General features: G+C 45.6%; 1 protein-coding gene across 1 annotated transcript; it reads left to right on the forward strand.

Annotated features, from left to right (window-relative positions):
- Positions 1–8,564: 8,564 nt before the first annotated feature.
- Positions 8,565–11,544, forward strand: Nkx1-2 (NK1 homeobox 2). Its single transcript, XM_032895602.1, has 2 exons — positions 8,565–8,778; positions 10,313–11,544. Exons 1-2 carry the CDS (start codon positions 8,565–8,567, stop codon positions 11,014–11,016), a joined length of 918 nt encoding a protein of 305 aa, XP_032751493.1. The 3' UTR covers positions 11,017–11,544.
- The last annotated feature ends 14,262 nt before the right edge of the window (positions 11,545–25,806 follow it).

Raw genomic sequence — 25,806 nt, forward strand, 5'->3', positions numbered from 1 at the left:
TGATGCTTAAAGAGACAAAATGGATGTCCCCAAATCCTCTACAAGGAAAGCAAAAGCAGCTTTGTTGACAGCTTGGTTTGGAGACTTCTAATATCTAGACGTGTACCAAACAATGCATCTGTCATCAGAAGCCACTGAATGTACAACTGTTACAATGGAGAGGGACTGGATCCAGAGATCCAGAAATCCAGAGCTGCCATAGCAGCCCAGACCTGATTGGTCTATGGCAACAAGCCTCCAAGAACTGTCCACCTGATCCAAAAATCCAAGAGCTTTGATGGGCAGAGAGTGTTGTCTAACTCAGAGTCACATCCAACTGCATGCAATAACCAGGCAGGGTCAGTTTTTTTCCTGCTCAGGGAACCAAAAGAGAGGCAACTTTGGGGGGTTGGGGATTTAGCTCAGTGGTAGGGCGCTTGCCTAGGAAGTGCAAGGCCCTGGGTTCGGTCCCCAGCTCCGAAAAGAAAAAAAAAAGGCAACTTTGGCCAGGACATCAGCTTCTCGTAGCAGTTCCAGGGCAGGAGGCTCCTTCCATGTTTCTCCACTACCACCTGCCTGTCCAGCAAGAGGTTTGACCCTCATGCTCTCAAGTTGCCTGCTGCACTCCTGGGGTGGCTTCCGCATTTCAGACAGAGAGGGTGGGCAAGAGGAAACAAAGCCTCCCCCAGGCTCCTAACCCCAAAAGACTATTGTTTGCACCTTTTGGGCCAAGGCTCCAGAGGTCCAGTAACCCTGGAGGGTGTAGGGACGCACATACCATTAGCAGAGGCTTTGGTTTTAGTTTTGATTTTCATTTTTTCCAATAGCAAATCTACAACCAGAGCTGAATTCCAGCTCACATATACATCCACTAATCCTTAATTACTATAGCAAATGTATGTGTGACAGCCTGAGTTTTCGTAAGGGCTACAAGTTGAGTTGTGTAAACTTACTCCTATTAGCCAGGACTCTGGCGACAGAAAACAAATTCCTTAGATTTCAAAGGAATTCAGTGACATCCTAGCATTTAATTAAAAGCTTCACCAATAGCTTGTTTCCAGCTCCAGGGAACAGAATGCCAGGTTAACTGCCTGGTGAAGAGTCTTTTCTTAACTTAGTCTGACAGTTCTAGGAGGGATTCTAACTCTATTTGTTCAGGGCCTCTCACTCCCTGTATTCAGAGGGAAGCGGTAATTTGAAGATCCAGGCTCACGCATGTGTCCTAACACGGCTGTAGCAAGAACATTTGTGTGTAACCCCACCATGGCCATGTGGAATCAGGGATGCCAGGGTTTGACCCTGAAGGGTCTCAGACAGGCTGGTGTTTTGAATGCTTGCTTCCTAGCTGGTGTTGCTGGTTGGTGTGGTGGCAGGGTGTGTGTGTGTGTGTGTGTGTGTGTGTGTGTGTGTGTGTGTGTAAAACTTTAGGAGATTGGGTCTAGTTGGCACAAGTAAGTCACTAGGATGCGTCTTCGAAGGTTATACCCAACCCTTGCCCTCAGCTTCCCTGGGCAACAGTGACGTGAACAGCCTCTGACACACACATTTCTAACATGAAGGCTTTGTCATGCCTTCCCTCCCACAAGGACTGAAAAGCTCTGAAACTGGGAGAGCCAAAATAAAATAATAATTTCCTTAAGGTGTTTCAGGCAGGTACTGTGGTTGTGGGCTTCCACAGCAAAGAGGAAGAAGGAAGTGGCCCTGTTCAGAAATGCAGGACCTACTACCCTCAGGATGCTTTATTCCTATCAAATCCTTCCTACTCTGAAAAGTGAGACGACCAAACCAGGCAACGCCCATGTGATCGAAGGGACCTCCTGTTTTCTGAAATGGGCTACAGCAGTTTTGTGTGTGTGTGTGTGTGTGTGTGTATGTGTGTGTGTGTGTGTGTGTGTGTTGGTGGGGGTGGGGATTGGACAATTGCTCTAGAAGCAGTTCTCAAACTTTAGTACACACTACACAACTCGAAGTGCTTATGAAAATGAAGGCTGTCTAGGCTACTAGAGTATCTCACACAGCACGTCAAAGCAGAGATTTCTCCCAACCAAGGGAGCAAGCATTTGGAGAGAACAGGGCAGAGTCTGCTAGTTTCTTTTGACCTAGCTTGGTCACTTCAGCCTTCTGGAATTGCTTACACAGACACAATGGGGACTCAGGTCAGGCACACTGAGCACTGGGCACATTCAGGGTGATCGTTGTGGAGTGATTCTACAACATCCTTCTGCCAGAAACACCTCACACTGGGTTAAATTCTGCTGCTGCTCCCGTGGTTCTGTTTTGAAAGGGCACGGTTGTCTCCTGCAGATACCTTGAAGAATACAGCGGCTCCATAGAGGCATGGCATTGGCCACTGTTGGGTAGCTAAAAAACCCACATCCATACCAAAAAATTGCTCTTGTTTTTAGCTTTAGCATGCACCACCCTTTTCTTTTTAAAGGGTTTTATAAAGGGTTTATTTTATTTTACAGGAATGAGTGTTTTGCCCGCATGTATATACTCACACTATGTGTACAGGAGCCCTTGGAGGTCAGAAGAGGCATGGGATCCCCAGGCACTGGAGTTATTGTGGGCTGCCCTGTAGGTCCTGGGAACTTGAACCTGTGTCCTCTCCAAGAGCAGCTCTTAATGGCTGAGCCGTTTCTCTAGCCTCACCCCTTTTTTTCTTAAAGAATTATTTATTTTTATTTTATGTGTATGAGTGTTTTCTTGTGTGTATGTATGTACCACATGTGTGCAATGCCAGAGGAAGCCAGACAAGGGGGTTGTACACACTGGAACTGGGGTCACAGGCGGTTGTGAACCATCATGTGGGTACTGGGGATCAAACTAGGGCCCTCTTCAAGATCAGTAAATGCTCTTAACCACTGAATCATCGCTCCATGGCTTCCCACCCCACAACCCACCCTAGCACAACTTCTCTAGCCCATTTCATCCAACCGTGAACCTGTGTTTATCGGGCTACCATTTACTGCTGTGATCCTTTAACCTACTGAAGACAAGGTCATTGGTGAGTCCAAAAGCAAATGACTTTAAGACAGAGTTAAGTACAAGACACTGTGACAAAGGCTGTGCCAGGCAGGGTTCTCTGACTCTGGCCAATTTAGAAGGGAGGGAGGGTGTAGTCCCTTCCCAGCCCCTCTCATCCTAGGAGTTGGGAGGCAGAAGCAGGTGGATCTCTGTGAGTGTGAAGTCAGCCTGGTCTACACAGAGTCCCAGGAAAGCTGCCAGACTACACAGAAAGATCCTGTCTCAAAAACAAACCAACAAAACTTAGAGGCAGAGTTTGAAACGATACTGGCATTTCACAAAATGAAGATAGGCACAGGGTGCACACTCCCAGCACTTGGGAGATTGAGGTCACTGGGTGGTTCAGCTCACTTGCTGGAGTTGATAGAACCCAATTGAGTTATTAGGCAGACCAGGAATGGGCTATCATATAATACAAATGGCCCCCTCCCTGCTCTCTGTTCCACTGAGGGAAGCCTTTCAGGAGGTAGCATGCAGAGACAGGGAACCAACACATGGCTCACATGATATCTGGGCCAGGATTTTGAAGGAGCTTGATTTGATGCCAGGATATTTAGTCTACACCACATGAACCAAAGTAGGCATGGAAACATCGTAGGAATAGTTACGGATTCTCTTCTCATTGCTGTAACCAAATACCTAACAAGGAGCAAATTTATGGGAAAATTCATGTGTCTGGGCTCACAGTTTGAGGCTCACCGTGCCTCATGGAAGAGAAAGTGTGGTAGCAGGAGCCTGAGGCAGCTGTCACGCTCGGGAAGGGACAGAGAAGAAAACCAGGACACAGAGAGATGAAAGCCAGTGCTCAGCTTCCTTTCTCCTTTACTCTGTCTGGGTTCCCAGCCCAGGGGAGATTCTGACTCTTTTCCAACATTTTGAATTGGTTACCAGCCTGACCAAGGGCGAGCACCCAACCAAGAGTGGATACAGTTAATACTAATTATTATTATCAGTATCAATCAACGTGTGTTCTGCTCAACAATGTAACCCTCTATTGCTTAATAAGCTTTGATGTTTCCTCTAAGGTTTTAAGATAAAGAGACTGAGTCTTTAATCCCAGCATCCAGAATGAGAAGGAGGCAGGGGACCACAAGCCCCAGACTAACCTGTGCTACTAGGAAGCCCACAGGAAGCCCAACCCTGTCTCAAAAACAAGTACTTTTTTTTTTTAAACCCTACGGATTTCTATAAGACACACTTTTATTGTTCAAAGTGAAATATGTAAACATGCTTTTTTTTTTTTGCAGTTTACAGGAAGGCAGGCAGGCTGTACTTTTGGTTAATTTATTTTTTTTTTAAATTCATATTTTGAGGCAGAGTCTTAAGTAGCCCAGCCTACTTTGAACCCCATAAGTAGCCAAGGGTGACTTTGGACTCCTGATCCTCCTGTTTCCACTTCCCAAGTGCTGGGGTTACAGATGGATGTGCGCCATCAAATTCCGTGGTACTGGGTAACAAACCAGAACTTCATACATGCGAGGCAAACTCTTCTAACGGCTGAGCCAAGAGCCAAGATTCCAGCCTAGGAAGGATACATTTTGAATTTATCTTTCCCAAATCAGGACTCCAAGATGGTTTTGCATTTTGTGGTTATTTGTTGTTTTTCGGTTTTGTTTACTTACTTTTTTAATTCAGAAGGCGTTTTCTTATGCAGCCTTGGCTGGCTAGGGACCTAATGGACTCAGATTTCCAATAGTCCTTCTGCCTCTGCCTCCTAGTGTTAAAACTGTCCCTGATTCTGAGGTGTTTTGTTTGTGTCGTTGTTCTGTTTTTAAAGTGGTACTTGCTTTTCTTGGCGTTCAGAGTGCAAACCTCCATCAAGGATGTAAACGATAGTGTTTAACTGTAACTGATAGCAACAAGGGCCTGGGATCAGGTAAACAGACCATTAATGAGCTTGCCGCCAATAGCGTCCTTTTGAAATTCAGTGTCTTTTTTTTTTTCTTCCCTCTTCATAGAGTGATTTGAGTTGAAGAAGCACATGTTGGGGAAAGCCATCTGAGTACCAAGTAGAGGAATATATCCATGGCTGTCCCCATAGTCAGTGCCTCCCTTTGGCCTTCAGCTGTGCCTGATGAAGCTGTCTCTTTGGCATGTATGTCCTAACCAGTGGGCTGGCTCAAACAGAGAACTCCACTTGTATTTATTTCAGGAACATATGATTTTATCTTAGGGACCTTAGTGCAGCTAATAGTATCACCCTCCCTCCCTCCACATACACCTCACATTCTTTTTCTCCATTGTTAATCCTGCTCCCAGGGTGGGTGGCAGCTTCCCCAGACTGTGCCGGAATTACAGGCCACTTTGTTTGGACAGTCGCTGGAGAAGCCTGGCACCATTGATTTGCATCAGTGCCTCTGGAATAGCCTTTTGCCATCTCCTTAAAGATACCATCTAAGCTGGGAAATTCATTAAATAGCCCCAGAAATGGATCAGGTTATTTAACACAACATCCCTAATGGCGCAATATCTCAGCTGTCCACACTGATAGCGGACATTGTCTTGGATAGCGTTATCAGCCCAGGACACCCGCTATGAATATTGATCCTGAGCTTGTTACAGCCATCACTTGCCATCAGGACAGGTCAGAGTTGGAACCCACCTAGCATCAAAGCAATTTAAAGACAGCACTCAAATGGAATTTTAATGCCCAGGCTGGGGGAAGGGGAGGAAAAAAAGAAAGAAAGAAAGAAAGAAAGAAAGAAAGAAAGAAAGAAAGACAGACAACCATGGTAATCAACGTCATGCACAGAGGCAAGATGACTTGCCAGATGTGGACATGTGTATTATAGAGAAACAGCCTGGATAACACACGAGTTAGTGAGTCAAGCACTTTTTCCCAGTTGTTCTCAAAGGGAGGTTCTGCGGCCTTATGGTCTGTACAAAACAAGTAGCCAGACCAAAAAAAAAAAAAAAAAAAAAAAAAAACTCCCTTAAGCTTTCTGCTTCCTCCCCCATCAGCAGAAGGACGAACCCAGGTCTTTGAGCGTTTGCCTGTGGGCTGAGTGAGTGAGGTAGTGTTGACAGAGACACACCAGTGTTTTCCCTTTCTCATTGATTACCCAGAGCCAAGCACTAAGCAAGAATCCTGGAGGCTCACACTGTGGTGAACACACCCAAGAGAAATGATGAGAAGATGAGGAGAGGAATTTAAAACCTGCCACAAGAAGGCCTGCCTACCGATCTTCAGGCTAGGGAACCCTCTGTGCTCCTGGATCTTCTCTCCAGCTGGTTACTGTCTCCTTTTTGTCCTTTTCTGTGTTTAGCCCTGTAGACTTCAAAGGAGAGATGAGTCCAAGGAGAGGAAACACTTTGCATAATGTAAACAAGAATGAAAGACTGTGGAGGTGCAGTGAAATGATCCCAGTTCTGTGAGATGATGGCTGCTGGTAGTGGGTTTTCTCTGCTTTGGGGTGTGGGTATTCCCTGGAACACTGCTCCCCATTCCTGTGAAATGACTCAATGTGTCTTCCAGAGAAAAAGGTAAGATGAGGAACCATGGGAAAACACAAAAGTTTTATTGATTCCTGAATGAGTGATCTTAGGCAGATCTTTATATATATATATATATATATATATATATATATATATATATATATATATATATATGAAAAGGTAAAAAAGAAAGGAATTGGGGTCAGTAGGGGAGGAGAAAGAAAACGGAAGACTTAAAAAAAATGTGGGAACTAGGTGAGAAACGGTTATCCAAACAGAAAACAAAGTATGTGCATTCCAGAAGGATCTGTGATTTGCACGCATTGTCCCTTGGCCCGACCTCTGGGTTGTCTTTTCCCTGAGTTTCACACGGCGCATATTCCCTTGGCGGGGTGGGGGTGGGGGTTGGGAGGGGTTCTGGTGGGCTTGGTCTGGGCACTTCCTTCCCTTCGCTTTAAAAGCGCAATACGTCTTTACTTTAGGACTGGAGCTGGCTTGAATTTCGGCAAGGCTTTAAAGTCGGCAGGGAATATGGTGGCCACCCCTGGGAGGGGCTGAAAGGTTTGAATGAAAAAGGCTACAAGGAGCTAGCCCCCGAGGATGCCTCTTTAATAACAGATTGGATTAGCAGCTCCCAGCACTTTAGTGAGAAGGAGTCCCCTCCTCTTCCTACTTCTTACTTGCTCAGACAATATTAATTGTCAAGACATTGTCTGGGAACCGCATGGGGCAAAGAAGAAAGGAGCTGCGGGTCCGAGGTGGCTCTGGGCAGAGGACTAATGCTTCAGAATTTGTCGCTGACATGAATGCCTAAAGCTCATCGCTGTGACCCCCCCCCCAAAAAAAAAGATAAATTAAAAAAAAATAAAAATTACCATGGGTGTGGCTAGTGCAGGCTTTCCCTCACTGCTGATGCCGGCTGTACTCCCTGGAGACTTGGGGGCAGATGGGGCCATTTTAATTGTCTCTCTTCTCTGATCTTCAATTCAAACCACTGGGCATCTTTTAACCTTTTCCTTCTTGCGGCTGGGAAAGGACAGGGGTCAGAAACCCAGAGTCAATTTCCGATGTTAGTGGTGGAATCTGTGACTGTGAAGAAGTCCTGAAGGGCAAGGAAAACGGTACTCTGGGTCACTCAAAGGAGGGATACCCACCTTTAGCCAAGCCACCTAGCCCTACGCCTTCAGCCGTCTGGGTTGGCGTATTTCCTATAAACCCCCTTTGACTTCTGATCCTGCTGGTCTTCTGGGTGGAGAGAAAAGTGTCCCCTCCACGTAGTTTATTTTAAACTTACTTATCCCAAGCCATCAGGGTGAGCTGAAAAGCCCCGACCCAGCCCAGACCCGTGTCATCCGCAGTGCCACTACTCACTCATCTTTGAACCTCGTTTCCCTTCTCTTTGAAACCCAGACTGTGGTCGCAGGCCACGCCTACCTCACAGGGGGCATGCTTAGAAAATCAAAAGAGAGTGAGAAAACCCCAGGGCTTTATAAACTGTAAATGCACAGAGACTTTAAAATTTCTAATTTAAAATTTAAAACTTCTGTGCCCGGAGCCCTTACTGTGGTTCAGGGATGGGGCATGAGGTGCACCATGAGTCATTGCAAAGCGATCAGGCCTGGCCTCTGTGGCATCTCCGGGTCAAAGGCAGACGGCAAGTGCACCAAGAGAAATAAGTAAACTTCGGTTAGGTGAACGTGTGTGCAGATGGGGTGCCGGAGATGGAATCCCCCTCACGCCCTTCACGAGTCTCTGCAGCTTGGGAGGACGTTCACACAGCATGCCACCGTGACCCCACGAATGGAGAGCGCGCATTGGCGTGCGAGGGTCCCTCTAGTCCAGGCCATCTCCCCCCCTCCCCCGGCCTCCCCCGCTGCCCAGGATAGTGGCTGCAAGTGCTCACTGCACGTGGAAGGGGTCTGGCCAGCGCAAGTGCCAATCCTCAAGCAGCCCCCCGCTGTTCTTCTCCCGCCCCGCCTCCTTGTCCCCCTTCTCCAGCTTCACTTGGCGGGGAAATTCCAGTTCGCGGCTGGAGAGCTGTGGCCGAACCGCTGCCGAAGATAAGGTTGAACGCATCCATCCCGGACCCGGCGCGGCTGGCCTCCAGCCCGCGGAAGGCGGGCATGCTGGCATGGCAGGACGGCGGGGCCAAGGCGGCCCCCTCTCACCACAAGATCTCCTTCTCGGTCCTGGACATCTTGGATCCGCAGAAATTCACGCGAGCTGCTCTCCCGCCCGTGCGTCTCGCAGCCCTGGAAGCCAAGAAAAGTTTAGTGGAGGTGGAAGCAGGTGAAGACGCCTGCTCCGGGAATCCAATCGGGTCACAGGGGACCCCTGGTAAGAATGTGAGGCGGTTTTAAGCCTAAGATGCTATCCGTGTGTGTGTGTGTGTGTGTGTGTGTGTGTGTGTGTGTGTGTGTGTGTGTGTGTGTGTGTGTGTGTGTGTGTGTGTGTGTGTGTGGTAGCAAGGTCTGTTGGTAGCCTGGGATCGAGAGAAGGTGCACCCGTGCAGGTGTGAAGCAAGCACCCTCCTTGGAAGAGGATAGAGGCGGGGACGTGGCTGAGACTCCAGGACAGGTGTGTGCTTCTTGAATACCTACCTGCTCAGTGGATGAGCACCACCACACTGACTGGCTCACATAAAGTACAGCTCAGGCTCATTGATCTAACGGAAATGCATTGTGCTCTCCATGTGCTAGAACCTGGGTGAGGAGCTGGGATAAAGGTTATGAAAATGCCTTCCAAGTATATAGTGTCATCAACATCACTCCCATTTCATGTGTGGGGCAACCGAGGCTAGCTAGGGCTTTCTCCGGATTAGGTGCTTATTTTCAACTACTCAGAAACACCTTCAGAGCTCATGCCTTCTCCTTTTCCGGACCCAACAGGGGACTGGAGGCCGGTAGGAAGTTTTTGGTGCTCTCTTCTAGACCTTTCCCCCTTATCCCTGAAGTTGGTGGATATCAAAGAAAGGGTTCCGGAAAGTTTGTGACTGGAAGAATTAAGACAGCAGGATTCATTCTGAGTGGGATGTGGGCCTGGAATGGATTATTTAGGGAGACGCCCAAGGTCTAGGGACTCAGGTCCCAGGGGAGACTGTATGCAACACAATCCCCTCCTCCTCGTTTCTAAGTTTGGAGGTGATTGCCTGGGACGCCCGGAAGCCTCTGGTGGTCTGGCTTGGGTCCCGGCCAAGGGCCTGGATTAATTGTTTGGATGGTCTCTCTGTGGGGCCGCGCTCCCTTCCCCCTAACTCCTTGATCGATATTCTATTACTGGCGCCTGCATATCTCCTGCCCGCAGCTTGCAGGTACTGACTTCAAACCCCCTTTCCCTGTCTGATCCTAATATTGTTCGATTAAAACTTACCTTTAATAGATGACATCTATCGATCAGGCCCCGGACAAATCTGAAACTCTATTAACACGACTGGAGAGAGAAGATGGGAAAGGGGGAATTTCTCTTTTTGGGGGATGGGGGTTTAATAACTTCTTTTTTAATTGCTAGGAGTTGCACACCAACATAGACTTCTAGGGACTAGAGAGATTCAATAGTAAACGCACTTGATGTTCCCTGTCATAATGCACGGCAGACTTTGCCTTTCCCGGCTCGATAAAGTCCCTATACTTTCTTGATAAGGGGTGCCATCCAACATGTACTTCTTGTGTGCTTACTTAGTGGCAGATTTGTAAATGGCACGAGGACACAGTACTGACACAGTTCTCTAGGGTGCGTGGATTCAGAACCAAAGAGGGCAAAGTTGGGAGAGGGGAGAAACTGGGAGTTGGATCAAGGGCAAATCTGAGTGTTTGGGGATGCCACTGGGTAGAGTTGTTACGGGGCTTCTGGTCACCTTCCCGTTCTCTTTTAGATGCGGTGGGCGGAGGCACTGATCCTGCGTCCCCGGTGGAGGGCTCTGAGGCGGAAGAGGAGGAAGAAGCTGAGGATGCCGGGCGCGCGCAGCGGCCAGAGCGCTGGCAGGGGGTCCACGCGGGCTCATTAGAGGCCCGGGCAGTGGCGGTGGGAACGGAGGAGAGCGGCGCGGATGGCCTCCCGGCGTCCCCCGGCTCTCCCGGTTCCCCACGGCCTCGACGCCGGCGAGCGGAGTCCAGCTGCGCCAAGCCACGGCGAGCGCGCACCGCCTTCACCTACGAGCAGCTGGTGGCCCTAGAAAACAAGTTCCGAGCCACGCGCTACCTGTCGGTGTGCGAGCGCCTGAACCTGGCGCTGTCGCTCAGCCTCACGGAGACGCAGGTCAAAATTTGGTTTCAGAACCGCAGGACCAAGTGGAAGAAGCAGAACCCAGGGGCAGACGGCGCTGTGCAGGCGGGAGGCAGTGCGCCTCAGCCTGGGACACCCAACGCGGTGACGGGGGGCGGTGGCAGTGCCACTGGGAGTAGTCCTGGCCCGCCCGTTCCCGGCGCTTTGCCCTTTCAGACTTTCCCCACCTATCCTGCGACCAACGTCCTCTTCCCTGCCGCCTCCTTCCCGCTGACGACCACCGCCACCGGGAGTCCCTTCACTCCTTTCCTTGGTCCCTCCTACTTGACCCCTTTCTATGCTCCACACCTATGAAGCCGGTACTGCTGCTCAGTCAGAATTCACGAGTGATCAAGTGTGGTAACGCGGGTCCCCGCTTCACAGAGGGGCACTGACTGCCCCCTCCTGGTGTGCTGGTGACTATGTACCCCTTCCCTCTAGCTGCTCATGACACCACCAGAGGGCGAGGAGAAGCCACCTGCTGGACTACATACAACCACACAAGCCACTGAGGGGTCGAGAAGGTATCCAGAACAGGTTGTTTAAAAACCTTCCAGCTTCTGGACCTCATTCTTCTCTTTCATTTACTCCGAGGGCTCTGCTTTTAAAGTGTCTGTGTAGTCAGTACCAGGTTAATAAGAGTTCCCGGGATGGAGGATGGAGACCGGAGGGAGCCAAGATGCTCTGGGCACCAGTTGCTAGCACCAAGGACTGAATCTTTACAGGTTGCAGTACAAACAAAGAGAAGGAAACTTTCCTTCCTGGCGGTGGCAGTGGCTCAGCACAGTACTCCCAAATCCTGAACAAAGCTGGAGAGAAACTCAAAGCAGATGCAACTGTTTTGTGGGCTGTTTTCAAGAACTCAGCATCTCTAGATCTTCATGTGAAATCAGACTTGAGCCAGTTCCAGAAGTTAACTACGTAGCTTGTTCTTCAGAAAGCCACAGCCTTACTTTTTTTTGGTGAGGACTCCACTAGTGCCCCCGGAAGCTGTTCAGCACTGTAAGTAGACTGACCCAGAGAAGACACCACTCTGTTGCCTCACAGGTTTTGAGAACAGCTTGACTCGACCACAGCAGTGCCCTGAATGCACAGAAAGGACAGTAAAGGGAGCGATGACTCAAAGGCTATCCTGAAGTCTGCGTTCGCACTGTCGCGATGTGCAGTGCTTGGTGCTTACCTGTCCGGTCCTGCTACACCTTCACGGACTTCCAAACTGACGAGCTCCAGCAGCAGACATTGCACTCAGGCATTTAACTGTATTTCTGAAAGCACAAACATAACCTATTTAGATAACCTGAGATTCTGACTTGAAAACAATTCTTGCTCTAAATAGATTTTTGTCCCCTTCATGATGGGGAAGAAGCAAAAGTTGTAAGGGGCCGGGAAAAGAAATACTTGCCAACTGTAAGGAGTTATTGTGGAGGCCAAAACCTTGTCTGGAATGGGTTCAAGGGTACTTATGTTCTAACTGCTGCTTTCTTTGTTAAAACAAAGCAAAGGTACTCTGTAAACTCAACGGTTTGAAATACCAGTTTTCTGTGTCTTGTAGTCACATACCTCAGAGACCCAGATGACCCCATCTACCCTATTTTGTGTTCCATCCTTACTTTTTTAGTGGTTTGATGGCAGAATGATGTATTTCTTACTATTATTCCTCGGCAACCTGTACCATTAAAAATTAAACATGCCCGCTGATGGTGGTGGATGCCTTTAATTCCAGCACACTAGAGGCAGAGGGAGGTGGGCCTTGTGAATTTGAGGCCAGCCTGGTCTACAGAGCTGGTTTTAGGACATCCAGGGCTACACAAAGAAACTGTGTCAAAAAACAAAAAGCGGGGTTGGGGATTTAGCTAGGTGGTAGAGTACTTGCCTAGCAAGCGCAAGGCCCTGGGTTCAGTCCTCAGCTCCGAAAAAAAAAAAAAAAAAAGAAAAAAAAAAAAAAAACAAACAAACAAAAAAACCAAAAAAGCAAAGCAAAGCAAAACAAAACAAAACAAAAAAATCTAATTATCAATAGCTTTAAATTAAGCATACACATTGGAATTCCAAACATTAGAACATTGAAACAATTCACTTTATTATCATGAGGAATGCTAGGAAAATATCCCTTCTTTCCTCCACCTTCAGTGAAGCTTTCGTGTCCTGGGACTGTAAGATTTCTCAGTATGAGTTACATCCTTGTATAACTGATAATTAGATTCCTCTTCTTCTATTCTGAAGAATAGTTCCTCCAAACGCTGTATTGTAACTTCTCAAAGGACAGCTGGTGCCAGAGGAGATTAGAGATGAAGTTACTGCAGTAGGGAGCACAGTTTTATTCACCGCATGTGCTGATAAACGCTCCTTCCCTGGCTACTCGTTCTCAACAGCGGCATCCATATCTGTGAACAGAGAACTTCAAATATGCAAAGGTCTGAACGAAGAGGTCAAAGGTCTGTACTAAGTGGGAAACTGTGCCCCAGGTACCAGAATCACAGGCTTCAGAGGAGGTAATGGCCCAGCCTTGGCTGTCATTACTGAGACCCTGCCTCATTCCACATGTTGTCAGAGTGATGTCGGAAATGCGTGACTTTGGGCATATTACAAGGCCCAGTAACATTTCAACTAACCCCTTAGACTCGTCTCTATTGGTGTGTTGGCCTAATAAATTCATTTTTAATCACTTTTGATTAATTATTCTCATTATTAACAAAACTTTTTAGCAATTATAATCATCAGAGAGAGAGTGTGTTTGTGTGTGTGTGTGTGTTTGTCCCATTTCTCTTACCAGCTAACACAGCTTAATAATACTTCTTATAGAGCCACATTAGATGTAGATTTTTAAGTCACTTTTACAGACACATTCATGGCTGTTCTAGCAAAAGTAATGCATCTTTGAAAAATTTTTAATTTCTGATCTACTTTCTAAACCACTATCTACCCACCAGGTTTCTAGGACATTAGTGTCCCAGCCTTACTTCACAAGTTCCTAATATTCCACTCCCAACCCAAGAGCCTGATAGTTACCTTTTAAAAGTCTAAAAGGGGTTGGGGGTTGGGGATTTAGCTCAATGGTAGAGTGCTTGCCTAGCAAGCACAAGGCCCTGGGTTCGGTCCCCAGCTCCGAGGGAAAAAAAAAAAAAGTCTAACCATTTGATGCCCATCGATTGCTATGGGTAAAAGTGACAGTTTTTGGTTCTTTCTAGAAGCCATGTAACCAGAGAGCCTTTTTAAAGATAAGTAAGGAACACTTCTCATGTTAAGAGAGTCCCAGCCCCGTCCCCCCCACCCCTTTTTTTCATTTTGTAGGAAGGGGATGGAAGTCTCACTGTGGGAGATTTGCTTGTCAAGGAGGTGTCTGTGTAAACCAGGCTGGCCTAGGACACATGGTGATTCTCAATCTGTGTGTCTGAGCTTTTTTAGGAATATCGTCCACCAGGTTTGGTAGCACTTACCTGTAATTCTAGCACTTGGGAGGTTGAAGTAGGAGCATCCACATGAGTTCAGGTTTAGACTGGGCTGTTTCAGGCCATCTTAGGTTACAGAATTAGACCTATGCCCAAAGCAAGCAAGGAAAAGCATCTCTCAACCACCTACGGGTTACTGCTGTTGGGAGAGTAACATCAGAATTCCAGTAAGTGCTGGTTACACTTAAGAGGGCATTGACAGAACGCAGTCTGTTACTCAGATCCAATGAGAAACACAGCTCCTCAGAGCTGAGGAAAGTTTGCAGATGCCAAAGGTAGGCAACCAAGGAAATACAAGTTCCCTCAGGCTGTGGTGCCCCAGGGTCTCAGCTGAGGTGGCCTCCTACCCCAGATTTAAGGCCACCTGGTCGTCCATGGAAACATGACTGACAGATTGGTGTCTGTGCCTCTGTTTCCTCAGAATAATGTCTTTCACTGAAGGTGATAGAGGGGAATCTTGGGAATTCATATGGGAAGCACTTAGCTTAGGACTTGGTAGAATGATGTCATTCTAGCTGAAATAGACTTAAGAATTTTTTTGGACCTAGGGAAATGTTGCTCAGTGGTAAGAGAGGTTGCCTAGTATATGTGAGGCTGAGGGTTCAGACCCTAACACTGATATGCCTAATTCCCACCATTTGTTTACACAATATTTACTTTGTTGTATAATGAACATCCGAGAAAAAAATGAATGTAGAAGATGTGTATACATTGGAGTTCTTGAAAAAAAAAAACGATTAATTTTTATCTTATGTGCATGAATGGTTTGTCTGAAGGAGTGTCTGTGAAGCACATGCGAGCAGGGTCCATAGAGGCCAGAAAAGGGCATCAGAACCCCCAGACCTGGGGCTTTAGACAGCTGTGGGCTGTCAGGTGCTGGGAATCAAACCCAGTTCCTCCGGAAGAGCAGAAAATACTCTTAACAATTGAACCATCTCAACAGACCTCTTCGTCCTCTTCATCAGCGGAGTCTCAGGTAGCCTATGCCAGCCTGGAGCAAGCTATGCACGCAAGGATGGCTCTGAACATCTTTTAATTATAAAGTGAGACTGTGTTCAGTCTGGCTTCTTTTTGCTCAACATTTTTAGTGTCCTCCATGCTGCTTTGGGTAACTATAGATGTTTCGAGTTTGTTACTGTTGGTGATTTTCATAGGTTGAGCGCTTCAACTTATCCATTCTACCATTACTAGGAAATTGCAAACTTCCCAATATGAGGCTGACATGATAGACACAGTCCTGGTCCTGTCCGTTGATTCGTCATGTTTCCTGTGGTAATACATCTAAGGGTAGAGTCCTTGGGTGTCTATAGCACAGCCTAGATTTAGTAGGAATCACTGGCCTTCCTGTGCGGGTAAACCACATTTCACTTCTTCCTGCAGTGACTGAACACTTCTGTGTACATCAGCCACCCATCACTGCGTTTTCTTAGTCCTGGATATTGACCTAGAGTCTCACGCATGCTAGACAAGTGCTTCGCTGCTGAGCCATGCCCCATGCCCCATGCCCATCCGGAGAGGATGACATAAACACCATTTGTCTCCACTTAAGACCAGGCCTGATTTCCAAAAGAAGGCCATTAAGGCACCAGCTCCAGGAACAAACCATAAAATCCAGAAACAAGGTCATAAACCCAAGAATGGGGAAATATCTTACCTCAGGATGGGCCAGCTGTGTTCCGCAGTCTTGTCTTATCCTATGGTTAAACGTTCCCGACAGAGGAATGCAGACCACTGACCACCCTGGACCTCCTAGCACCCACCAATTAGATTATCTAATCCTTCTAGAGAGTTCCCCCGGCTCCCTATAAGAAGGCCTGTGCGCCTTTGTCTGTGGTTGCTACTTCAAAGAATGGTTGACTCCCCACATGCTGGTTGTTTCTGCAGAAAAAAATTCTCTGTCTTTGCATACTATCTGGGTTAGGGTCTTCAGCAATTTTCAGACCCCTTACGCATGCTCACTCCTAACACTCTGGGTTCCTTTTTTTTTTTTTTTTTTTTCCATTCTACTGATTCTGCAAGGTAAGGACAAGTGCCTTGCTTGGTTTTAATTTTCATTTCCTGGAAAGAAAAAATTGCTGACACAAATGCCTTGGAGTCATTTGTGTATCTGCTTTGGTGATGTGCCTGGTTAAGTCTTTAACTGGTTAGTACCTCCCCCACTTAGTAAAATAAGCCTTTGACAGGAGGTGACTTGCCCAAACTGCATGGCTAGTAGAGAGAGATCTAAGGTGGGCTTGATGACTCTAGGATGGTTTCAACTACGCATGGGCTGCCAATTATGTAAAGTATTTGATTAAAGGGCTGGGGATATGGCCCCTTAGAGAGCCTGCCTAGAATACATGGGAAGTCTAGGTTCAACACCCAGTGCAGGAAAACAAATCGTGGTTAAAATATTTGTAAATAACTTGAGAGCTGTGTGCTCTTCTGAAACTAAGGTAAAGTGTCAGTGTGTCCTTTTGTGAAGGCCTAGGTTATCTTTGTGAGGAGTTGACAAACAGTTCACACTCTGTGCCATATCAGTTTCCCACAATCAACGCATGAGGGGGTCTGATTTCTTCTCATGTGGGCAACACTTGTTATTTTCTTTTTAACTTGTAGTTTCTTTTGTCTTTCTAAATGCTGTAATTTGGTGTCTCCCATAGGCCATATACTAAAGGCTTAGTGTCAGCTTGAGAGGCTATCAGGAAATGGGAGGGTATTAAGGGAGTAGGGGGCCTGTGGGAGAAAGCTAGGGTTTATTATTATTATTATTATTATTATTATTATTACTATTACTATTACTATTATTAATACTATGATGATGATGTTTTTCTAGACAGAGTTTCACTTTTTAGGCCAGGTTAGTTTCAAACTCAAAGATCCGCCTGCCTTTGCCTCCCAAGTACTGGGATTAAAGGCTTGCACCACCATGCCCTGCTAGAAGTTAGATTTTTAAGGTTTGTCCTGGTTCCTCTCTTCTTGCTCTTGGTCTCTCTTCTTGCTTTTGGCTCCTAAGAGGTAAATTGGCTTCCTTTGTTGAATCTTCTTGCCATGATGTAGCCACAGGCCCATAACAATTTAAAAAAAAAAGGTTGGGGCTGGAGAGATGGCTCAGCAGTTAAGAGCACTGACTGCTCTTCCAGAGGAAGAGTTCAAATCCCAGCAACCTCATGGCAGCTCACAACCATCTCTAATCTGATCTGATGCCCTCTACAGTTGTGTCTGAAGACAGGTACAGGGTACTCATATGCATAAAATTAATAAATCTTTAAAAAAAGTTAACTAACCAAGAATTGGAGTTGCCATAGTGCCCAACAGCTCCCTTACCAAATACCTTGGGTATTGTTAGAGTAACCAGAAAGGAGGCTGCTCTAGTTTGCCGACTAAGGCTTCCAGGCCTTTAAAAACATTATTATGTTCACTAGGCATGGTGTCCCAGGCCTTTAATCCCAGCTCTCAGGAGACAAAGGCAGGCAAATATCTGTGAATCGGAGGCCAGCCTGATCTACATAGTGAGTTTCAGGACAACCATAGCTCTGTAGAGAGACCCTGTCTCACAAAACAAACAAAAATTAGGCTCATTTATTTGTGTGTAACTCCATGGCACACACGTTTGGAAGGAGGGGTGCATACGTGCTATGGCACTCATATGGAGATCAGAGGACAACCTTTGGGAGTAAGTTCCTTCTTTCCACCACACGGGTCTAAGAGATTAAACTCAGGTCACCAGACATGGCAGCAAGCACCTTTACCCATGGAAGCCACCACATTGGCCCAATTTCAAGATCTTTTTAAGTGCTTGTTGGCCTTTAGTTGACCTTCTTTGGAGAAATGTTCTAAACCTTTAGTCATTTTTTAATTGGGTAGCTTCCTTTTGGTTGTCGAGACATGTGTCTGTCTGTTGCAGCCTTTGTTTTGTTTGTAGATGTGGAATCAGGGTCTTGCCCATACTAGGCAAATACTCTATCATGCTAAACTGCATCCCTGGCCCTCGCTTTTTCAAATAAAGGATTGTCAAATCTAGGCTGGCCTTGGACTCCAGATTCTTCTGCCTTGGCTTGTGGGCGCTAGGATTAGAGGGATGTCCTATCAGCCCCAGCTTGTTTTGAGTGTTCAGAGCTCTTTTAAAATATGTATTCATTTTTATTTTATGTGTTTGCCTGCATGAATGTATGTATATCACATGCACGAAGTACCCTGGAGGCCAGAAGAGGGCAATTAGACCTGCTGGGAACTGAACCCAGGTCCTCTGAAAGAGCAGTACTAAGTGGTCTTAATGGCTGCACCCTCACTTCAGCTCCTGGTTTAGGAACTCTTCTACCTCTAAAAGACTTTATTAAAAGTATCATACTGGATTAGAATCCCATGGCAGGACAGCTGAAAAGTGTCTTCTTTGTCCCTTCTTTTTCCTTTATATTTTCTTTCTATATTCAAACTACTTGAATCCTTTCCCCCACCTCCTATACAGAAATTACTTGAGCACCTACTGTGTTCCAGGTGCTTCCCTTAGCTCTGGAAATACAATGGAAAGACTGCCTTGATGGTGGAGGAGATGAGGTATAGGAAGGTCACAGCCGGGTGGGTAGCTGGGCTGGGACATGCAGCAAAGGTCACAACTTCCGTGTCAGCTGTCTCTGTACAAAGAAGCAGTGTCTTTAGCACTGATGACATTTGGACGTCAGGATAGAAAACAATGCTATGAATTCCTCCTTTACCAGGTTTGTTCTCTATATATCTGGCTTACGTGTGCAAAGCCCATGCCAGGTATTTAAGACACCCAGAGCATAGCAAAACCAGCCCAAGCATGTGACATTGCCAACCCGAGGTCCTGTGTTTTTGATTGAGTCATTTCCTCCTCCCATCAAACCATTAGCTTCTGTTATGGATTTCTGGTTTTCTAAATTATGTTCAGGTAGAACGACATGCAGTGATTTAGAGAAAACTCTGTCTTGGGCCAGTGACACGGCTTTGTGGGTAAAGGCATTTGCTGTACCCAAGTGATGGGATTCTTACAAGTTTTCCTCTGATCTCCCTACCTGCACGCTGTGACACCTGTTCTCTCTGACTTAGAATAAACAGATAAACAAATAGATAGATAAATGTAGACAAATTTGTCTTCTTGATAGTAAGATTCATAAGTTTACATACTTGGAACCTGGGGCTGATTTTGAAACTCTTTGGTTTTTTGTTCTGTTTTTTTGTTTTGTTTTGTTTTGTTCGGTGCTTTCTCTGCCTCTCTGAGCTTGCAGGTTTTCACCCTCAGCGTCTGGCTCCTGAGTCGTCAGTTGGAAAAATTGAATGATTGGGATTTGGATTTAAAAAAAAAAATCTCTCCAATCCTTAAAAGATTTTTAAAAATACCATTCTGGATTAGAATCCCACAACAGGGCAGCTAAAGGACGCTTTCTTTCTCTCTAACTCTCATTCTTTTTCTTTTTATGATGTGTGTGTGTGTGTGTGTGTGTGTGTGTGTGTGTGCACACGAGCGCTTGTGAAGATGTATGTGTGCATGTGTAAATGCTTGTGAATATGGACGTATGCATGTGTAAGAGCATAATTGGCCAGAGGACAGCCATGGGTGTCACTTCCATATAGACAAGATCTTTCATTGGCCTGGATCCCACCATTGGGTTAGACTGGCTGACCAGTGAGTCACAGGGATCCTTCTGGTTTCCCTTCCCAGTGTTGGCAAGACAAAGGTGGACTGTCTAGCCTAGAATTTTTAAAATTATGTTTATTTTTCTTTCAATTCAAATAAGATTATTAAATGGAAGCAGGATGTCTAATACTTTGTTCCTGGGTGTCCACATCTCAGTTTAAACCTCTTCTGAGGCAGGCAGGCTAATCTCTGACACGTTGCTGCAGGGACGCCAACTCTGTGGCAAGTGAGATCTCACCACCTCCATTAGCACCGGTGTGGGCGGCCTTGCATCGTGACAGTTTACTTATTCCACCAGAGATAAAGTTTAAGTCTCACTGTCCTCAAGAATTCATCTGTGTGTCCGGCCAGCCTTTCATCTGTCCTAACGTGGTGTGTGTTGACACTCAGCCAGTTGCTGTCAAATAATTGAAATACGCTTTCATTTATTGGTTTGTCTAGTTTTGTCTGCTTTGTTCTTTAACGGTCACTGATGCCTATCTATTCCTTCCCCTTCCAACCCCTGTCCTTTTTAGAAGTCTTGAAGGTAAACCTTACTGGAGTCAAAAATCATTTGAGGGCCAGTGAGATGGCTCAGCAGGTTAAGGGTGTGCTGTTCGAGCCCGATGACCTGAGTTACTTTACTATGATGCGTGCAAGGGAGGAAGGTGAGAACTGACTCCACAAAGTTGTCTGATCTCTGCATGTATGCTGGGGCATACACCAGACAGGCACACACACACACACACACACCACAAACACACACACACACCACAAACACACAAACACAGACATCTCACACACACATGCACATGAACTTACTACATAAAGTTCACACTACATAAACGTATTAATGTTTAAAATAATTCGAATGGACGTCGCACATTAATAAAGAAGCAGTTTATAGCTTTAGGCATTTGGGCTCTTTTTTCAGGTTTTTTGTTTGTTTGTTTTTCGAGACAGGGTTTCTCTGTGTAGTCTTGGTCATCTGATCTGTAGATCAGGCTGACCTTCATCCCAAAATTCATTTGCCTGCCTCTACTTGCCTGGCATTTTTTTTTCAGTCAGTTTCTCCATGTAGCCCAGGTAGCTTCAATCTCCTGATCTTCCTACCTTTGCTTTCCAAACACTGAGTTTACGGATAATGGAAGTATTGATTTTTTTTATGAATAATTCTATTTTATTTTATTTTTTTCTAGGAGAGTTTAATGGACGTTGTACAACCACAAGAAGTAATTTTTTTTCCAGTGTGGTGGTGAGAAAATGCCTTTACTGCCAGCACTCTGGAATCAAAGGCAGTTGAATTCCAGGACAGCCATGGCTATACGGAAAACTGTCTCAAACAAAAAACCAAAAACACAAACAAAAAAAAAATCTCTCCCTTCCTTTTCTGCCATTCCAGACTAAAATCAATAAAAATGTAATTGCTTAGGGAAATGTTAATCATAACAAGATTGGTGGCTCTAAATTTTCTAACTTCTGGAAGTTTCTGCTGCCCTCCTCCTCCATCACTGAGCTGCTGGCCCCAGTTCACAAACCGTTTATCGCGAATGGCTGGCTTTGTTCTCCCAGCCCTGGATTGAAACGTTAAAGCCTTGAACTAGGACTGTAGGCAAGTTATTTGACCCTGCAATCACACTTCTAGGATTTTATCTTGCAGATAACCTGCAGGCAATGTCAGAGACAAGGTTATCTCTTCTGACTTGGTTTGTCACAGCAACACTGGAAACAGTCCAAACGTCCAACAACCAAGGGCTAATAAAAGAATGAAGGCGTCCTTTCTACCCAGACCCAGAGAAAACTCTGGGCATATTAAAAGGCAAGGTGCAAGAACTGGGATGTAGGTCAGTAGTAAAGCACACGTTTAGCATGCGTGATAGCCTGTGGATCACTCACGCCCCACCCCTCAAACACCCACCCGAAGGAGATAAATTATAAAAGCCTTAGCTACAGAGGACTCGTTACCTTCTATCTCAGGTGTTTCAAAGTGAGGGAAATAATGCATCGTATTTCTTTCTATTTACATGAAGACTCACTGGAAGAATCCCAAAGAGATTTATACACAAGGTTGCCCAGTGAATGGCTGAATGGGTGTGTGTGTGTGTGTGTATGCTCGCACTTTGCCTTGAATTATAAATTAAGCAAATATATATTATCTACCAAACTAAAAGGACTGGCTGACTGGAGGAGAGAAAAGTCCCATAGGAGAATTAAAAGATAAAACCTTAAAAATGACAGAGGAGGTCCAGCATGGCAGCTCAGCCATTGGGAGAGCATATTCCTTCTGCAAAGGATTGGACTTCGTTCTTTGCACTGGGTACCAGGTAGCTCGCAAGCATCCACAGTACCAGCTCCAGGAGGATCCAGCGCTTCTGCACTCATGTGCACATTACCAACCCACCCCAGACACAGACCAGGATAAAGTGTAAAATAAATCTTTTTAAAAAGAGACCCACATTCTCCAATTTAACGTTTTCCAATGCTGCTTCTGGCATCAGTCTTTAGACCCATGGGAAGGACTGAAACTATAGTTTTGGTGATCTGTCTGTCCAGTGAGACTCTGGGCCACTTCCCTGGGTTGATCGCAACTTTGCTGTGGAAGGATCTCAGGGAGCATGGTTAGTGGCCCGGGGAAAGCCAACTCAGTGAAGTTTGCAGCAGGAACTCTATAGACTTCAAGGAGTAGCAGAGGGAACTCTAGGGGCAAACCTTTCTCAGTAGAAAAAGATTGCCTCTCTCCATATTATTCAAGCAGACAGAGATCTTTGTGGTGTATTGGTGCCTTGCAGGGTGAGAATACAGTTGTGGCTCTGGAGGTGTGTGGTTTATCCAGATTTCAATAGGAGTGTCTGTAAAAGGAGGAGGCTTCAGGGCTGGGCAATGTTTCTGAGAACAAGGTAGAGAGCATTCTTCATTGTTGAGAATTTTCAGAACACCACACCCGGAACCTCTGGTGTTCCAGGTGTTTTCAAGGTGCTGTGCCTACAGGTGATCTCAAAACAGCCCATTTAAAAATATTTGTTTGTTTGTTTTTAAAGAATTATTATGAGTACACTGTTGCTGTCCTCAGACACACCAGAAGAGGGCATCAGATCTCATTACAGATGGTTGTGAGCCACCATGTGGTTGCTGGGATTTGAACTCAGGTCCTCTGGAAGAGCAGTCAGTGCTCCTAACCGCTGAGCCATCTTTCCAGCTCTTGTTTTTTTTAAGTCAGGATTTTGATTTTGCTATGTATCCTTGGCTGGTTTGGAACTTGCTATGTAAACCAGACTGGCTTTAAAGTCACAGAGATTCTCTTGCCTCTGCCTCTCAACTACTGAGATTAAAGGCATAGAACATGACTTTTGAGGGCCTGGCCCTTAGAACAACCCATTTTAACCAATGGGCTAAGTGAGGCTTAGGGTGTCAAGATACCCAGTGAAGCTTGAGTTATGACTTGTCTGATGGGTTGTCTGACTTTGGGGCCTGATGGCTTATCCAGTGTGCAGTGGATAGTAAGAGACCTACACAGAGCTCACACTCCTCTCAGAATACCAACCACACAGAGACTCACCAGCATGGCTGATCACAGGGTTTACCTCTCTCAATTCAGTTCCCTCAGTCTCTTCGATCCGTCTGGGAGCCCTGCACACTGCTCTGTGATTTAGGAGGTCGTGCAGAGATAGTTCAAAAGTGTAAAATCTGGGTGTGGCACATGCCTATGATCCCAGCACTCTGGAGCATGAGGCAAGAGGTTTGCTGTGAGTTCAAGGCCAAGTCGGACCCCATAATAAGACTGTGCGTGATGGTTTATATTGATGGTTTACATATATGATTACATTAATGGTTATATATGATTTATAGGTTCTGGAACCACCTTAGAGACGAATTTCTGGGCATGTCAACCACAGAGTTTGTAGATCAGGTTGACTGAGGTAGGGTTGTTGAAATGTAAATGACACCATTGCTTGGCCTGGGATCCCAGACTCCTAAAGGAGAAAGCTCCCTGAACAGCTGCCATTCAATCTCTTCCTGCTTCCTGGATGCAATGTGACAGCTACCTCATGCTCCTGTCGCCTCGATGGACTGTACCCTCAAACCGTGAGCCAAAATAAACCTTTCATTCCTTAAGTTACTCTTGTCAGATGTTTGCTATGGCAACCAGTAAGGCAGTAGTGCACCATTTCTCAAAAGTTTTTTTTTTTGAATTAAAAATGAAGCAACTAGGGGCTGGGGATTTAGCCCAGGGGTAGAGCGCTTACCTAGGAAACGCAAGGCCCTGGGTTCGGTCCCCAGCTCCGAAAAAAAAAACCAAAAAAAAAAAAAAAAAAAAAATGAAGCAACTAATGCCCTTGAATCCTCTGTTTCTAGAATATATGTTTAAATGGGTGCAGAGACCAGGAAGCAAACGTTAATTTCCTTAGTCAAGAGAAGTCTAACAGTGTAGCAGGCAGAATGTAACTAATTTCTCATCTCTAACACAAGCATTTGAGCTACGATTATCACTAGAATACTCTTGGGGACAATCAGTTCAAATGGAAGGAGAAGCGTATGCTACTACCAAGGCGAGGACAGCCACATCTGTGCAAGTTCTCAGGGACTCAGTGTCGGAACTGGCATTGCTACCCACGAGGTGACTTTCCAAAGTGGTCCACAGCTCTCAGCAGAGTTAAAGCAAAAATGAATAGTAACTGGAGGTGGCGAGATGGTTGAGTGGGTAAAAGGAATTGCAGCGAAAGCCAGACGTCTGTGTAAAGAAGATGGCTGTAGTGATGGCAAGTTGTAAGCACAGCCCTTCTACAGTGAGATGGGAGGCAGAGACATGAGGACCGGATGGAAGGCTCTCTAGGCTGGAGTGAGCCAGAGAGTGGCAAAGACAGGAGAGACCGCTGCCTCAACAAAGGGGTAGAAACCAACTCTCAGAAGCTTCCTCTCACCCCACATATGAACTATTGCTGTGTGCACCTCCACATACACACAGAAAATAAATAAATGTAATAATAATAAATAAAATAAAGACAAATAATAAGAATGATGTTAAACCAGGCCAACAAGATGGCCCACTGGGTAAAGCCAGAAGATCCAAGTTTGATTCCTGGAACCCACATGATGGAAGAAGAGAACTGATTCCCACAAGTTGTACACACACACACACACACACACACACACACACACACACACACACAAAAATAGAAAAATAAATTAAAAAAAAAAACCACATGACCAACCAAAAACTGTGTGCAGAGCACAGCAGAACAAGAATCTGAAAACTGGGGCTGGAGAGATGGCTCAGAGGTTAAGAGCACTGACTGCTCTTCCAGAGGTCCTGAGTTCAAGTCCCAGCAACCACATGGTGGCTCACAACCATCTGTAATGGGATCCGATGCACTCTTCTGAGGACAGCTACAGTGTACTCATATGAATAAAAATAAATAAATCTTTCAAAAAAAAAAAGAGAATCTGAAAACTGATCACATTGTATCTGGCTTTAGCATAGCTATGGTAATCTTTTTTAACCATGCATATGTTTATCAAATGCAAATTGCAATTATAATTTACCAATTACACTGTAATAATATTAGGGAGAAAGAATTTAAAACTGTATGTCAATAATGCCAAGGAAAAAATAATCAATAAATCAAGGCTTTTTAAACTTGTTTTTGAAAAGAGTTTCAGCTACAGAGAGACAGAGTTAAAGTCCTCAAAAGAAAAGCCATAAAGGTTATCCAGACTTCAACACTGAGAGCCAGCCTTTGTGGAATCCATAAAAAATTATTGCATGATACACTGAGCGTCTTAGTACTGAAGTCGATAAGGATGTAAATATTTAACTAGCTTTTGAGACATATCTTAAGAATTTGTGAACGATGTAATATTTTCAAGGCTAGCATACTCTTAAAATTTTTCCAAACATTTCACTTTAAGCTTTTTTCTTCTTAGTCTAAATAATAATTATTCCTCTCTACTCTTCTCCACCTCTTTTTTGAAAGACAGACTCTCAACACCTAGCCTGGCGTCTGCTATCTCTGGAGATGGAGATGACCTCAAACTTGTAGA

This window comes from Rattus rattus, chromosome 2 (assembly GCF_011064425.1).
Source record: "Rattus rattus isolate New Zealand chromosome 2, Rrattus_CSIRO_v1, whole genome shotgun sequence".
NCBI classification, from domain to species: Eukaryota; Metazoa; Chordata; class Mammalia; order Rodentia; family Muridae; genus Rattus; species Rattus rattus.

Bases quoted from the DNA above. Each gene is read 5' to 3' on its own strand.
- Nkx1-2 (XM_032895602.1), top strand. From the start codon at position 8,565: ATGCTGGCATGGCAGGACGGCGGGGCCAAGGCGGCCCCCTCTCACCAC. The intron at 8,779-10,312 runs GTAAGAATGTGA...GTTCTCTTTTAG, and splicing joins CGGGTCACAGGGGACCCCTG to ATGCGGTGGGCGGAGGCACT.